The sequence below is a fragment of the Myodes glareolus genome, chromosome 2 (genome assembly GCF_982192425.1).
Source record: "Myodes glareolus chromosome 2, mMyoGla1.1, whole genome shotgun sequence".
Lineage (NCBI taxonomy): Eukaryota > Metazoa > Chordata > Mammalia > Rodentia > Cricetidae > Myodes > Myodes glareolus.
Genome location: NC_142027.1, coordinates 95,782,557 through 95,796,324, shown reverse-complemented (window position 1 = coordinate 95,796,324; position 13,768 = coordinate 95,782,557). Strand labels below are relative to the sequence as shown.

The 13,768-nt window shown below is 38.8% G+C and overlaps 1 protein-coding gene across 1 annotated transcript; it reads left to right on the top strand.

Annotated features, from left to right (window-relative positions):
- The first annotated feature begins 2,326 nt into the window (after nt 1–2,326).
- LOC125411938 (olfactory receptor 7A40) lies at nt 2,327–3,369 on the top strand. The gene has a single exon (XM_048452426.3). It carries the CDS (start codon nt 2,440–2,442, stop codon nt 3,367–3,369), a length of 930 nt encoding a protein of 309 aa, XP_048308383.3. The 5' UTR covers nt 2,327–2,439.
- The last annotated feature ends 10,399 nt before the right edge of the window (nt 3,370–13,768 follow it).

Below are 13,768 nucleotides of genomic sequence, written 5' to 3'. Positions count from 1 at the left end.
AGTCACCCGAAGAAAAGGGAGTTTTCTCCATGTGGAACCTCTACATAAGAGCCTTTATAGTCAATTTGCTAGTATAGAGAAGCATCCTATGAACAGTGGAGGAACACAGTGAAATAAGGATGCTCCTTATTTCTGAGAAGAAATACCAGTTTGATTAGCTTATACTAAACTTAGGCCATGAGTCTTCCCAAGTACTTTTTACTTTAGGCTTTTCCCTCTTTTGTTAGATGGTTCTCTCTTCTTACTACTGAGTTTTTGCAACAATGTAGATAATTTTGTTCAGGAAATCTATGATTTCATGGATCTTTTTAGTGTTCTTTCAAAATGTATTGCTTGTTTACACAGTTTTTTTATTTTGACATTATATAATTGTTACCTAGAGGACTGGTATCATCTTCCTCTAGATAGATAGGCATATTTTCAAGCTTTTATTTAAATCTTTAAACTTCCTTAACAAGAATTTCCTACTGAAATCATATATACCTGGGCAACACTAAACAGCCTCAGCAGATTGTACTTATCTATTTATGAATAAATGAATCTCTATCTACATATATATTTGTAATAAGAAAGAAAGAAGGCATGAATCTTGGAGAGAATGATAAGGGAAGGACATGGGAAGGGTTAGAAGGATTAAAAAGAAGAGAGAAATGGATATACTTATAGTTTTTTACATTGAAAATATAGAATATATAGCTAAATTTATGTGTTACATTTCTAAATGCACTGAGACTCGATTCCCAATTAATTCAATAGTTACTGAGAGCGTATTATGCACCACAATTTTTAAGAAACATTATGGTATTCATTTATTAATAGGTTATTTATAATTTAGTTATGAATTCCCCTTGAAAACATTAGTTGATTATCTACTTAATTTGCTTAATCCAAATGGTTTAGCATGAAGTAGTTAAGTCTAACCTTATTCTTCTGCCACTATTTTTGTTAGAAATACTAAGGGTTTCTTTTAAAACCCTTATTCCAAATGATGCAAATGTGTTTGGTCAACTGTGAATATTGAAATGAGAATAAAACAGAATACTTATCATTTGGATCTTTGAATACAACTTCAACACAAAGGATACTGTAATAAATGTGCATAGGGTGAAATGCCCTCAGGGGTCAGGCACATCCAGCACTTGGTTTAATGTAAAAGGTAGAGTAGTGCTGGTGGGTCCAGGACTTAATATAATGTAGTAATTATAACATAGCACTTGTTTGTAGAATTTGAAGACAGCAGCGATAATTCCTGTGCTATTTATTCAAACAGATAAATTTTGAAAACCCAGAGTTAGACAGAAAATATCCTCTATGTGAAAATGAGGGTCTAATCTGCTATTGTTCACTTGCTAAATTGTTGGTATTTGTCTTTCTATAGTGCACACCACAGAACTAGAAACACTGATGTTTCCCTGTAAATCCTAGGACACTTTTAACACAAAAATTGAGCAGATCAGAATTTTCAGAGGCCAATAAATAAGAGCTGAGGGAGAGGGAAATGTGAGTAGTAAGACAGGAAGTCACATCAAGACATGAAGGAGATTGTGCCCTACTTTGTGCACCGCAATGAATGTAGCTACTGTGCCACAAACTTCACAGTATGGAAAGGAGAATATTTGGAATGCTTGAACCTCAGGAATTCGTGGTGGTAGGTATATAGATTATCTAGACTCAGTTAATATGCCATGTATAGATGTATATACACTATAAATATATTGTATAATTCAACAGATTCAATTCCTATGTGTAAGTTAAAATTTAAATTGACCTTGAATGTAGCAGGAAAAATTCTTAGACTTCACATGTGCTGTTCTCTTCCCTTTGCATTTTGTCACCAAATGGAAGCTCAGTCTGTGAGGATGTGTGAACCAAAGTGATGAAACAGCTTTACTTCTGAGTGCTTGGCTTTGATGACTTATTATTCTCATGATGCCTCGAGGGATGTGACTGGGTTGGAAGTGCAGTCAGAATTAAGAAAGTTTTTCTTCCCTTCCGTCTCACAGGAACCACTGGAGATAATTAGACAATATTACCCCTGGAGACGTTTTTAAAAATAAAATGTGTCTCTGTCTTTGCTCATGAAGCTAATGCATTATATTTAATTAATCACTGGGTAGAAATGATCATAGTAAAATATACTCTCAAGGGTATATGTGGAGCATGACCCATATTAAAGTGTATTTCCCAACTGAAATAAAGAATTCATTGGAAATATTTGTATTACAAGTCTTCTTGGGTAAACACTTAGAGTAAGAGAGAAGTTCGAAGTGAATTATACCAGAGACTGTCCTAAAAAGCTCTACCCTCAGACACAAAACAGGAGCTACTGTATGCGTACTATAGTATAAACTATAGTTTTTCTGTTCAATGTTGCATAATGTTATAGATAATAATGCAATTTCATAAGGTGACTTTTTCCTCTTTTGTTATGCTAGCTATATGGAGTTGAAAAATGACACACAAACTTTGAAATTTCTTCTCCTGGGAATTTCAGAAGATCCTCTATGGCAACCATTCCTTTTTGGACTGTTTTTGTTCATGTACCTGGTCACTCTGCTTGGGAACCTGCTCATTATCATTGCCACAGTTACAGATTCCAGGCTACACACGCCCATGTACTTTTTCCTCTCTAACCTGTCCTTTGCTGACATTTGTTTTACCTCTGTTAGCATCCCAAAGATGCTAGTGAATATTCAGACACAGAACAAGGAGATTACATATGAAGGCTGTATTTCCCAGGTGTACTTTTTCATACTGTTTGGAGTTTTGGACAACTTTCTTCTAGCCGTGATGGCCTATGACCGATATGTGGCAATCTGTCACCCTCTGCATTATACAGTCATCATGAACCGCCACCTCTGTGGGTTGCTGGTTCTTGGGTCCTGGGTCACAACAGCCTTGAATTCCTTGCTACAGAGTTCAATGGCATTGCGACTGTCTTTCTGTACTGACTTGAAAATCCCCCACTTTGTTTGTGAGCTTAATCAACTGGTTCTACTTGCCTGTAATGACACTTTCCCTAATGATATGGTGATGTACTTTGCAGCTGTACTGCTGGGTGGTGGTCCTCTGGCTGGCATCCTTTACTCTTATTCTAAGATAGTTTCCTCCATTCGTGCAATCTCATCATCACAGGGGAAGTACAAAGCATTCTCCACCTGTGCATCTCACCTCTCAGTTGTTTCATTGTTCTATTCTACACTCTTGGGTGTGTATCTCAGTTCTTCTGTTACCCAAAACTCACAGTCAACTGCACGAGCATCTGTGATGTACAGTGTGGTCACCCCCATGCTGAACCCTTTCATCTACAGTCTGAGGAATAAGGACCTGATGGGAGCTCTCAGAAGACTCTTCAGAAGGAAGCCATGAAGGAGACATGCGTCATGAAGTGCATAATGTCTGGGCAGCAAATACAGGCATCACAACGCCAATCAAATAACTCCAGAGACTTTTCTCTTTCCACTTTTCCCCTAGGGTTTTGATTTTTTTGATGGCTTTCCTGGTCTCGTTGTTAGCAAGCTTTCTCTTCTCTGTTGAATGTTATTTTCCAGTAGTCTGCCTAGTGCCATGTTACAGGCAATCTGTAGATTCTCATGGATTTTACGTCGCCGTGACTTGTGCTGGTACCTTTGGAATAAACCGAACTTGATGAGGTCGTTGATACGATTTTACTATAGAAGAAATTCTGTGACTGGCTTTTAATGCTTTTCTGTTCATCTTTCTAAATTGCTGCCTTAACTCTTTTTACAGTGTAGATTCAATGTTATTGCTTTTATATTTGTATAAGTGCCTAATACTGTTCAGGATGCTGTCTCTATGTTCAATTTTGTGTTCATAAAGCCCATTCTGTTCCTTGGTATACAATAATAGCGAAATAGTCATATAAAATATATATTGGTGTGTACTGGCACCATTTTCCTGCCATAACACCTGTTCTATGACATGCTGATGTACTTTTCAGCTGTCTTGAGTAGTGCTCATCCCTTTGTTAGCATCCCTCACTCTTTTTCTAAGGTAGCTTCACTGTTCCTGAAACCTTTGCACAGGATTATAAATTTGCAACACTAATTGTCTTATGGTGGTTTCCAAGTCAGATAAGACCTTCTATATGTAAATATTTAATCATACATTAAAATCACAGTAATATACTTTTTGATGAGGGATATCCTTCTGTATATGTGTTATTTTTATTGGTTAATGAAGAAACCTGCTTTGACCGATGGCCGGCAGAATATAGCCAGATTGGAAGGGATAGAGAGAGAAAGTAGGCAGAGTCTGGGAGACACTATGTAGCTGTCTAAGAAGCAAGAGTTAACAAACTGCAAGCATTGTGGTAAAATATAAAATAATAGAAATTGGTTAATTTAAGATATAAGAGTTATCTAGACACACACTGGAGCTGTGGCCAAACGGTGTGGTAATTAATATAATTTCTGTGTGATTATTCAGGTCTGAGCATCCAGGAAACAAACATGCAGTTTCCATTTGCAGCTTTTCAGTTTATGATGTATGACTGTTTGTTTCAATGTTAAACCTCAGTGTCCAAACCTAAAGCATTTATTAAATGGCCTGAAATATCAGATACATGTGACATGGCCTCATTTGTTTTTCTTCTGAAAAATTTCAAATGCTGGAATGAAGGGATGCTTCAGGGATTAAGAGCATTCTTCCAGGGGGTCTAGTTCAATTTCCAGTCAACAAATGGTAGATAACAACCATCTGCAACTCAAGTTTCAGAGGGTTCTGACATCCTGGTATGGCCTACATGGGCAATGTGCTCGCCTGATATATATACATACAGGCAGGAATACACTCCTACATGTAATGGAAAAAGTAAAATGCTGTGGATCTCCAAGGGGCTTAGCAGCAGAAACGCTGCAGGTCCCCAAGCAGCATCAGTGAGCAGCTGGTCCAATAGCAGCCAGGCCCAGGGACTTCAGAAGAGAGACAAGACCCACCTTCTCCCTCCCCTGTCTGCTGAGGCAGGCAGATCTTCCTTCCTGCTTCAGGAATGTACCAGCAGGATACCTGCTATAGACTGAAACTATGTGCCAAGCAGATGTCAGATGGCCTGACCTAGACCACCGCCAGCCAGCCTAGAACCAGCAAGCTCTCAAATTCAAATGATTGCAACTAAGATTAACAGAGGAAGTTCAGACTCAGACCTGACTACAGTCAAGACAAAGATGAGGAAGATTCAAGGACTCCCAGTATGCATATCTACATAAGAAAAGAGAAGCCCATTATTTTCAACTATTTATTTGGAGATGACTGATGACTACAATTAACAAATGCAAACAGCAATGAAAATGTTCAGAACAACCCATTGTTCCTTACATTTGACATCTGCTCTGATATTTAAAGGTAGTAGTAACAATTATCAAATTGTTCACATTTATTTCACATAACTATTTTTGGTTTCCTTTGCTTAGTTGTTTTTGTTTTTTGCGACAGGGTTTCACTGTATAGACCTGGCTGTCCAGGAACTCACTCTGTAGATCAGGCAGACCTCAAACTCAGAGATCCACCTGCCTCTGCCTCCTGAGTGCTGGGATTAAAGGTGTGAACAACCACAACTGACATTAGGGTAATTATTTTTAATTGGCCATTGTTTGCTTTCTCTTCTAGCTAGTCTGCAGTTGAAAGGACAGATTGTTTATGAAGTAATATCTTCTGTCCAACCTCTTTCTTAGAAGTGAGTGTACTTAAGACTACAGTTCTTACACAAGGCATTCTTTCCTGTGTGCATTGAAGAGATTTCAGAACTTAAGAGAGAAAATGAAAACAATACTTACATATGCTTTCACTCACAGAACATTAATGTTCATGAGCAGATATTTAAAGGGTAATGTTCTTGGTACAGGGTAATACAAGAAATTTGCAAGAAGGTCTGGAATGGTTTTAAAGATTTGCATGTTACCCTTCCTTTATTCCTCCCTTCCTTCTCGGGGCCATAAAATCCCCCAGCTCAGCTGGCTTGCGCGCTGGGACTGGGCTGTAAGTGCAACCCAGCAGGAGGGAGTTTCTGTGCTCCAATAGCCTGCCTGCAGAAAGGAAGGCCCTTTGTCAGCTCAGCGAGATTCCTAGCCAGCAAGGGGCACTGATCCTCTAGCAGAAGATCCATCAGAGGGGTGAGTTTGCTCCTGACCCACGGCAGAAGCCCGACAAGGAGGAGCTCAGATATTCCCCGAACTCCTTGACTCCCTGGTCACTCTGCAGGGGCTGTTCTATCCTGCTAAGCCCTCTCACCTCCTATCCCATCCAAGCTTTCACTTAGGAACCCCTTCCCTTATTCCTCCCTTCCTCCTCGGGGCCATAAAATTCCCCAACTCTGCCTGCTTGGGCTCTGGAACTGGGTGGTAAATGCAACCCCGGTAGAAGGGAATTCCTGTGTTTCAATAGCCTGCCTGCAGAAAGGTAGGCCTTCTGTCAGTGAGATCCCTACACAACAAGGGAACCTGACCCAGTACCAGAAGATCCAATAGAGAACATTTGAAGGAAGAGATGGGCAGACGCCAAGGCAAGAATTCCTCCAACAATCTGAAAAACAACATGAAAACACAAGATCCCAGTGACTCTACAACAGAAGGACTTGAACACCCTATATCCAGAAGAAGTGGAAAAAAGTGCCATTATGAAAGCAATAGAGTCCCTGAAACAGGATATGATTAACTCCCTAAAAGAAATGGATGAGAAGTATAACAAAAAGTTTGAAGAAATGAGTAAATCCATAAATGATACCCTAGGAAACCAAGAAAAAACCATCAAACAGGTAATGGAAACAGTTCAAGAATTGAAAACTGAAAGGGAGGCAATGAAGAAAACACAAACCAAGGGATGGCTGGATATGGAAAATCTGGGTAAAAGAACAGAGACTACAGAATCAAGCATAACCAATAGAATACAAGAGATAGAAGAACGAATCTCAGATTCTGAAGACACCATAGAGAAAATAAATGTTCTGATCAAAGAAAAGAGCAAATCCAACAAATTCTCATCACAAAACATTCAGGAAATCTGGGACATAATAAAAAGACCAAAGCTAAGAATAATAGGGGTAGAAGAAGGAGAAGAATTGCGGATCAAAGGCCCAGAAAATATATTCAACAAAATTATAGAAGAAAACTTTCCCAACCTAAAGAACAATATTCCTATGAAGGTTCAAGAAGCATACAGAACACCAAATAGACTGGATCAAAAAAAATCCCCTCGCCATATAATAATCAAAACACAAAACATCCAGATTAAAGAAAGAATATTAAGAGCTGCAAAGGAAAAAGGTCAAGTAACTTATAAAAGTAAATCTATCAGACTTACACCGGACTTCTCTATGGAAACCATGAAAGCCAGAAGATCTTGGATAGATGTGCTGCAGACACTAAGAGACCATGGATGCAAGCCCAGACTACTATACCCAGCCAAGTTATCACTGACTATCAATGGAGAAAACAAAATCTTCCAGGATAAAAACAAATTTAAACAATACGTAGCCACAAATCCAGCCATACAGAAAGTAATAGAAGGAAAATCGCAGCCCAAGGAATCTAACATTGCCAACACTGCATACAATAATTCAGACATCTAGCGAACCTTCACAAGGACAACTCAAAGAAGGGAAAAATACAAAATCTACTACACAAAATAAAAAATAAAAAAATATAATAACCAGAGTCAACAACCACTGGTCACTAATATCACTTAATATTAATGTACTCAATTCACCTATAAAAAGGCACAGACTAAGAGATTGGATATGAAAACAGGACCCAACATTCTGCTCTTTACAAGAAACACACCTCAAACACAAAGACAGACATGTACTCAGAGTAAAGGGTTGGGAAAATGTTTTTCAAGCAAACAGACCAAGAAACAAGTGAGTGTGGCCATTCTAATTTCCAACAAAATTGACTTCAAACTAAAATCAATCAGAAGAGATGGAGACTGACATTTTATACTCATAACAGGAACAATTCATCAAGAGGAAGATATTCAATCCTGAATATCTATGCCCCTAATATAAAAGCACCCACTTATGTAAAAGAAAAACTTCTAGAACTCAAGGCAGTCATCAAACCACACACACTAATAGTAGGAGACTTCAACACACCTCTCTCACCAATGGACAGATCAATCACACAGAAACCTAACAGAGAAATAGGAGAATTAATAGAGATAATGAATCAGATGGACTTAACAGACATCTATAGAACACTCCACCCAAATAAAGAATATACCTTCTTCTCTGCAGCTCATGGAACCTTCTCAAAAATTGACCACATACTCGGTAACAAAGCAAACATCCACAGTTACAAAAAATATTAGTAAACACCTGTGTCTTGTCAGACCACCATGGAATAAAGTTAGAATTCAACAACAATTCTAACCCCAGAAAGCCAACAAATTCATGGAAGTTGAACAGTCAACTACTGAATCACCCCTGGGTCAAGGAAGAAATAAAGAAAGAAATTAAAGTCTTCCTTGGATTTAATGAAAATAAAGACACAACATACCCAAACCTATGGGACACAATGAAAGCAGTGCTAAGAGAAAAGTTCATAGCACTAACTGCCCAATTAAAGAAAACGGAGAAAGCACACATTGGAGACTTAACAGCACACCTGAAAGCTCTGGAAAAAAAAGAAACAGACTCACCCAGGAGGAGTAGAAGACTGGAAATAATCAAACTGAGGGCTGAAATCAACAAAATAGAAACACAGAAAACAATCCAAAAAATCAATGAAACAAAAAGGTTGTTTTGTTTGTCTTGGTTCTTGGAGAAAATCAACAAGATTGACAAACCCCTAGCCAAACAAATCAAATGGCAGAAAGAGAACACGCAAATTAATAAAATCAGAAATGAAAAGGGGAACATAACAACAGACACAGAGGAAATTCAGAGAATCATTAGATCTTACTACAAAAGCTTATATGCCACAAAGTTGGAAAATGTATAAGAAATGGACTTGTTTTTAGATAAGTACCATTTACCAAAGTTAAATGAAGACCTGTTAGTAGCAAAGAAATAGAAGCTGTTATCAAAAACCTCCCTACCAAAAAAAAGCCCAGGATCAGATGGTTTCAATGCAGAATTTTACTAGAACTTCCAAGAAGACCTAATACCTATACTCCTTAATGTATTTCACAATATAGAAACAGAAGAGTCATTGCCAAATTCCTTTTATGAAGCTACAGTTACCCTGATACCAAAACCACACAAAGACACAACCAAAAAAGAGAATTACAGGCCAATCTCACTCATGAACATTGACACAAAAATTCTCAACAAAATCCTGGAAAACCGAATCCAAGAACACATTAGAAAAATTATCCATTATGATCAAGTAGGCTTCATCCCAGAGATTCAGGGTTGGTCCAACATATACAAATCTATCAATGTAATCCATCATATAAATAAACTGAAAGAAAAAACCATATGATCATTTCATTGGATGATGAAAAAGCATTTGACAAAATTCAACACCCCTTTATGATAAAGGTGTTGGAGCGATTGGGGATACAAGGATCATACCTAAATATAATAAAAGCTATTTACACCAAGCCGACAGCTAACATCAAATTGAATGGAGAGAAACTCAAAGCCATTACACTAAAATCAGGAAGAAGACAAGGCTGTCCACTCTCTCTATACCTCTTCAATATAGTGCTTGAAGTTCTAGCAATAGCAATAAGACAACATAAGGAGATCAAGGGGATTCAAATTGGAAAGGAAGAAGTTAAACTTTCGTTATTTGCAGACGATATGATAGTGTACATAAGCGACCCCAAAAACTCTACCAAAGAACTCCTACAGCTGATAAACACCTTTAGTAATGTGGCAGGATACAAGATCAACTCCAAAAAATCAGTAGCCCTCCTATACACAAAGGATAAAGAAGCAGGGAAGGAAATCAGAGAAACTTCACCTTTCACAATAGCCACAAATAGCATAAAATATCTTGGGGTTACTCTAACCAAGGAAGTGAAAGACCTATTTGACAAGAACTTTAAGTCTTTGAAGAAAGAAATTGAGGAGGATACCAGAAAATGGAAAGATCTCCCTTGATCTTGGATTGGGAGGATCAACATTGTAAAAATGGCAATTCTATCAATGACAATCTATAGATTCAATGCAATTCCCATCAAAATCCCATCAAAATTCTTCACAGACCTTGAGAGAACAATAATCAACTTTATATGGAAAAACTAAAAACCCAGGAAAGCCCAAAAAATCTTATACAATAAAGGAACTTCTAGAGGCATTACCATTCCTGACTTCAAACTCTATTACAGAGCTACAGTATTGAAAACAGCTTGGTATTGGCATAAGAACAGAGAAGTCGACCTATGGAATTGAATAGAAGACCCGGATATTAACCCACAAACCTATGAACACCTGATTTTCGACAAGGGAGCTAAAGGTATACAATGGAAGAAGGAAAGCATCTTTAACAAATGGTGCTGACATAACTGGATGTCAACCTGTAGAAGAATGAAAGTAGATCCATATCTATCACCATGCACAAAACTCAAGTACAAATGGATTAAATATCTCAACATTAATCTGTCCTCTTTGAACCTGATAGAAGAGAAAGTGGGAAGTAGTCTACAAGACATACGCACAAGAGACCACTTCCTAGGTAGAACCCCAGTAGCACAGACAATAAGAGAATCAATGAATAAATGGGACCTACTGAAACTGAGAAGCTTCTGTAAAGCAAAGGACACTGTCAGTAAGACAAAAAGGCTACCTTCTGACTGGGAAAAGATCTTCACCAACCCCTCATCAGACAAAGGTCTGATCTCCAAAATATACAAAGAACTCAAGAAACTAGACACTAAAACTCTAATTAATCCAATTAAAAAATGGGGTACTGAACTGAACAGAGAATTCACAACAGATGAACTTTGAATGGCCAAAAGACACTTAAGGTCATGCTCAACCTCCTTAGCGATCAGGGAAATGGAAATCAAAACAAGTTTGATATACCATCTTACGCCTTTCAGAATAGCTAAACTCAAAAACACCCATGATAGCCTATGCTGGAGAGGATGTGGAGTGAGGGGAACACTCATCCATTGTTGGTGGGAATGCAAATTTGTGCAGCCACTGTGGAAATCAGTGTGGCGGTTTCTCAGGAAACTGGGAGTCAACCTCCCTCAGGACCCAGCAATTCCACTCTTGGAAATATACCCAAGAGATGCCCTATCATACTACAAAAGCATTTGTTCAACTATGTTCATAGTAGCACTATTTGTAATAGCCAGAACCTGGAAACAACCTAGGTGCCCCTCAATAGAAGAATGGTTAAAGAAGGTGTGGAAGATATACACATTAGAGTTTTACTCAGCGGTAAAAAACAATGACATCTTGAATTTTGCATGCAAATGGATGAAAATAGAAAACGCTTTACTGAATGAGGTAACCCAGACCCAAAAAGAGGAAAATGGAATGTACTCACTCATAAGTGGTTTCTAGCCATAATTAAAGGTCTTTGAGTCTATAATTTGTGATCCTAGAGAAGCTAAATAAGAAGGTGAACATAAAGAAAATCATATAGTTGTCCTTCTGGATATTGGAAGTAGACAAGATTGCCAGGCAACCTTGGGTGCAAGGGGGTGGGGAGTAGAAGGAAGAGGAGATGGTTAGAGAGAAGGGAGTAGGGGAGCATTGGGGATAGCTTGGGGGAATGAAATGGGGGGAAGGGAGGAAGTATGGATATGGGAGCAGGGAAGTATATATCTCAACTAAGGGAGCCATTTTAGGGTTTGCAAGAGACTCTATTCTAGAGGGGTTTCCAGGTCCAATGAGAGGTCCCCAGATTGTTCCCTGGACAGCAGAGGAGAGGGTGCCTGAACTGGCCTTGGCCCATAACCATACTGATGAATATTTTGCATATCACCATAGAACCTTCAACTGGCGATGGATGGAGATAGAGACAGAGACCCACATTGGAACACTGGACTTAACTCCCTAGGTCCAAATGAGAAGCAGAAGGAGGGAGAACGTGAGCAAGGAAGTCAGGATCAGAGGGAACCTTCATCCGACGATGGATGGAAATAGAGACAGAGACCCACATTGGAGCTCTGGACTGAGCCCCCAAGGTCCAAATGAGGAGCAGAAGGAGGGAGAACATGAACAAGGAAGTCAGGACCGTGAGGGGTGCGTTCACCCACTGATACAAGGGGACTGATCGAATGAGAGCTCACCAAGGCCAGCTGGACTGGGACTGAAGAAGCATGTGATCAAACCGGATTCTCTGAATGTGGCTGACATGGGGGCTGACTGAGAAGCCATTGATAATGGCACTGGGAATTGTTTTCGTCTGCATGTACTGGCTTTTGGGGATCCTAGTCTGTTTGGATGCTCACCTTCCTAGACCTGGAGGGAGGGGGGAGGAACATGAACTTCCCACAGGGCAGGAAACCCTGACTGGTCTTAAGACTGGAGAGGGAGGAGGAGAGAAAGTTGGGGGAAGTAGGAGGGTATTGGGAGGAGGGGAGGAAGTTGAAATTTTAATAAATAAATAGATTTGCATGTTTTATTTTGTTGCAGAATTGCATTCCTGTTTGTATGTATATACACCATGTGAGCACATTGCCCACGAAGGCCATACCAGAGAGTCAGAGCCCTCTGAAACTTGAGTTACAGATGGTTGTTATCTATTTTTTTTAACTGGAAATTGAACTAGACCCTCTGGAAGGATGGTCAGTGATCTTAATCCCTGAAGCATCCCTTCAGTCCAGCACTTGAAAATTTTAAGAAGAAAAGCAAATGAGGCCATTTCACACATATATATTTAAGGCCATTTAATAAATGCTTTAGGTTTGGACACTGAGGTTTGACATTGAAACAAACAGACATACATCATAAACTGAATATTTCTTAAAAAGTTGCAAATGGAAACTGCATGTTTGTTTCCCGGCCACCCAGACTGAATAATCAGACAGATTAATTACAGCACTGTTTGGCCAACAGCTCAGGCACATTTCTAAATAGTTATTATATCCAAATTAACCCATTTCTATTATTTTGTATTTTACCACAAGGCTTGTGGTTTGTTACCTTGTGCTTCTTAGGCAGCTACGTGGTGTCTCCCGGACTGTGCTTTCTCTCTCTCTCTCTTTCTCTCTCTCTCTCTCTCTCTCTCTCTCTCTCTCTCTCTCTCTCTTTTCCAGTCTGGCTATAGTCTGCCCTGCCATCAGTCAAAGCAGCTTTCTTCATTAACCAATAAAGCAACACATATACAGAAGGATATGCCACATCAAAAAGTATATACTGTGATTTTAATGTATGATTAAATATTTACATATGAAAGGTTTTATCTGACTTGGAAACCACCTTAAGACAAATGATGTTGCAAATTTATAATCCTGTGCAAAAGGTTTTAGAAACAGTGAAGCTACCTTAGAAAAAGAGTGAGGGATGCTAAAAAAGGGATGAGCACTAACCAAGACAGCTGGAAAGTACATCAATATGTCATTAGAACAGGTGGTATGGCAGGCAAATGGTGTCAGTACACACCAATGTATATTTTATATGACTATTTCGCTATTATTGTTTACCAAGGAACAGAATGGGCTTTATGAACACAAAATTGAACATAGAGACAGCATCCTGATCACTATTAGACACTTATACAAATATAAAAGCAATAACATTGAATCTACACTGTAAGAAGAGTTAAGGCAGCAATTTAGAAAGGTTAACAGAACAGTGGTAAAAACCAGTCACAGAATTTCTTCTATAGTAAAATCGTATCAACGACCT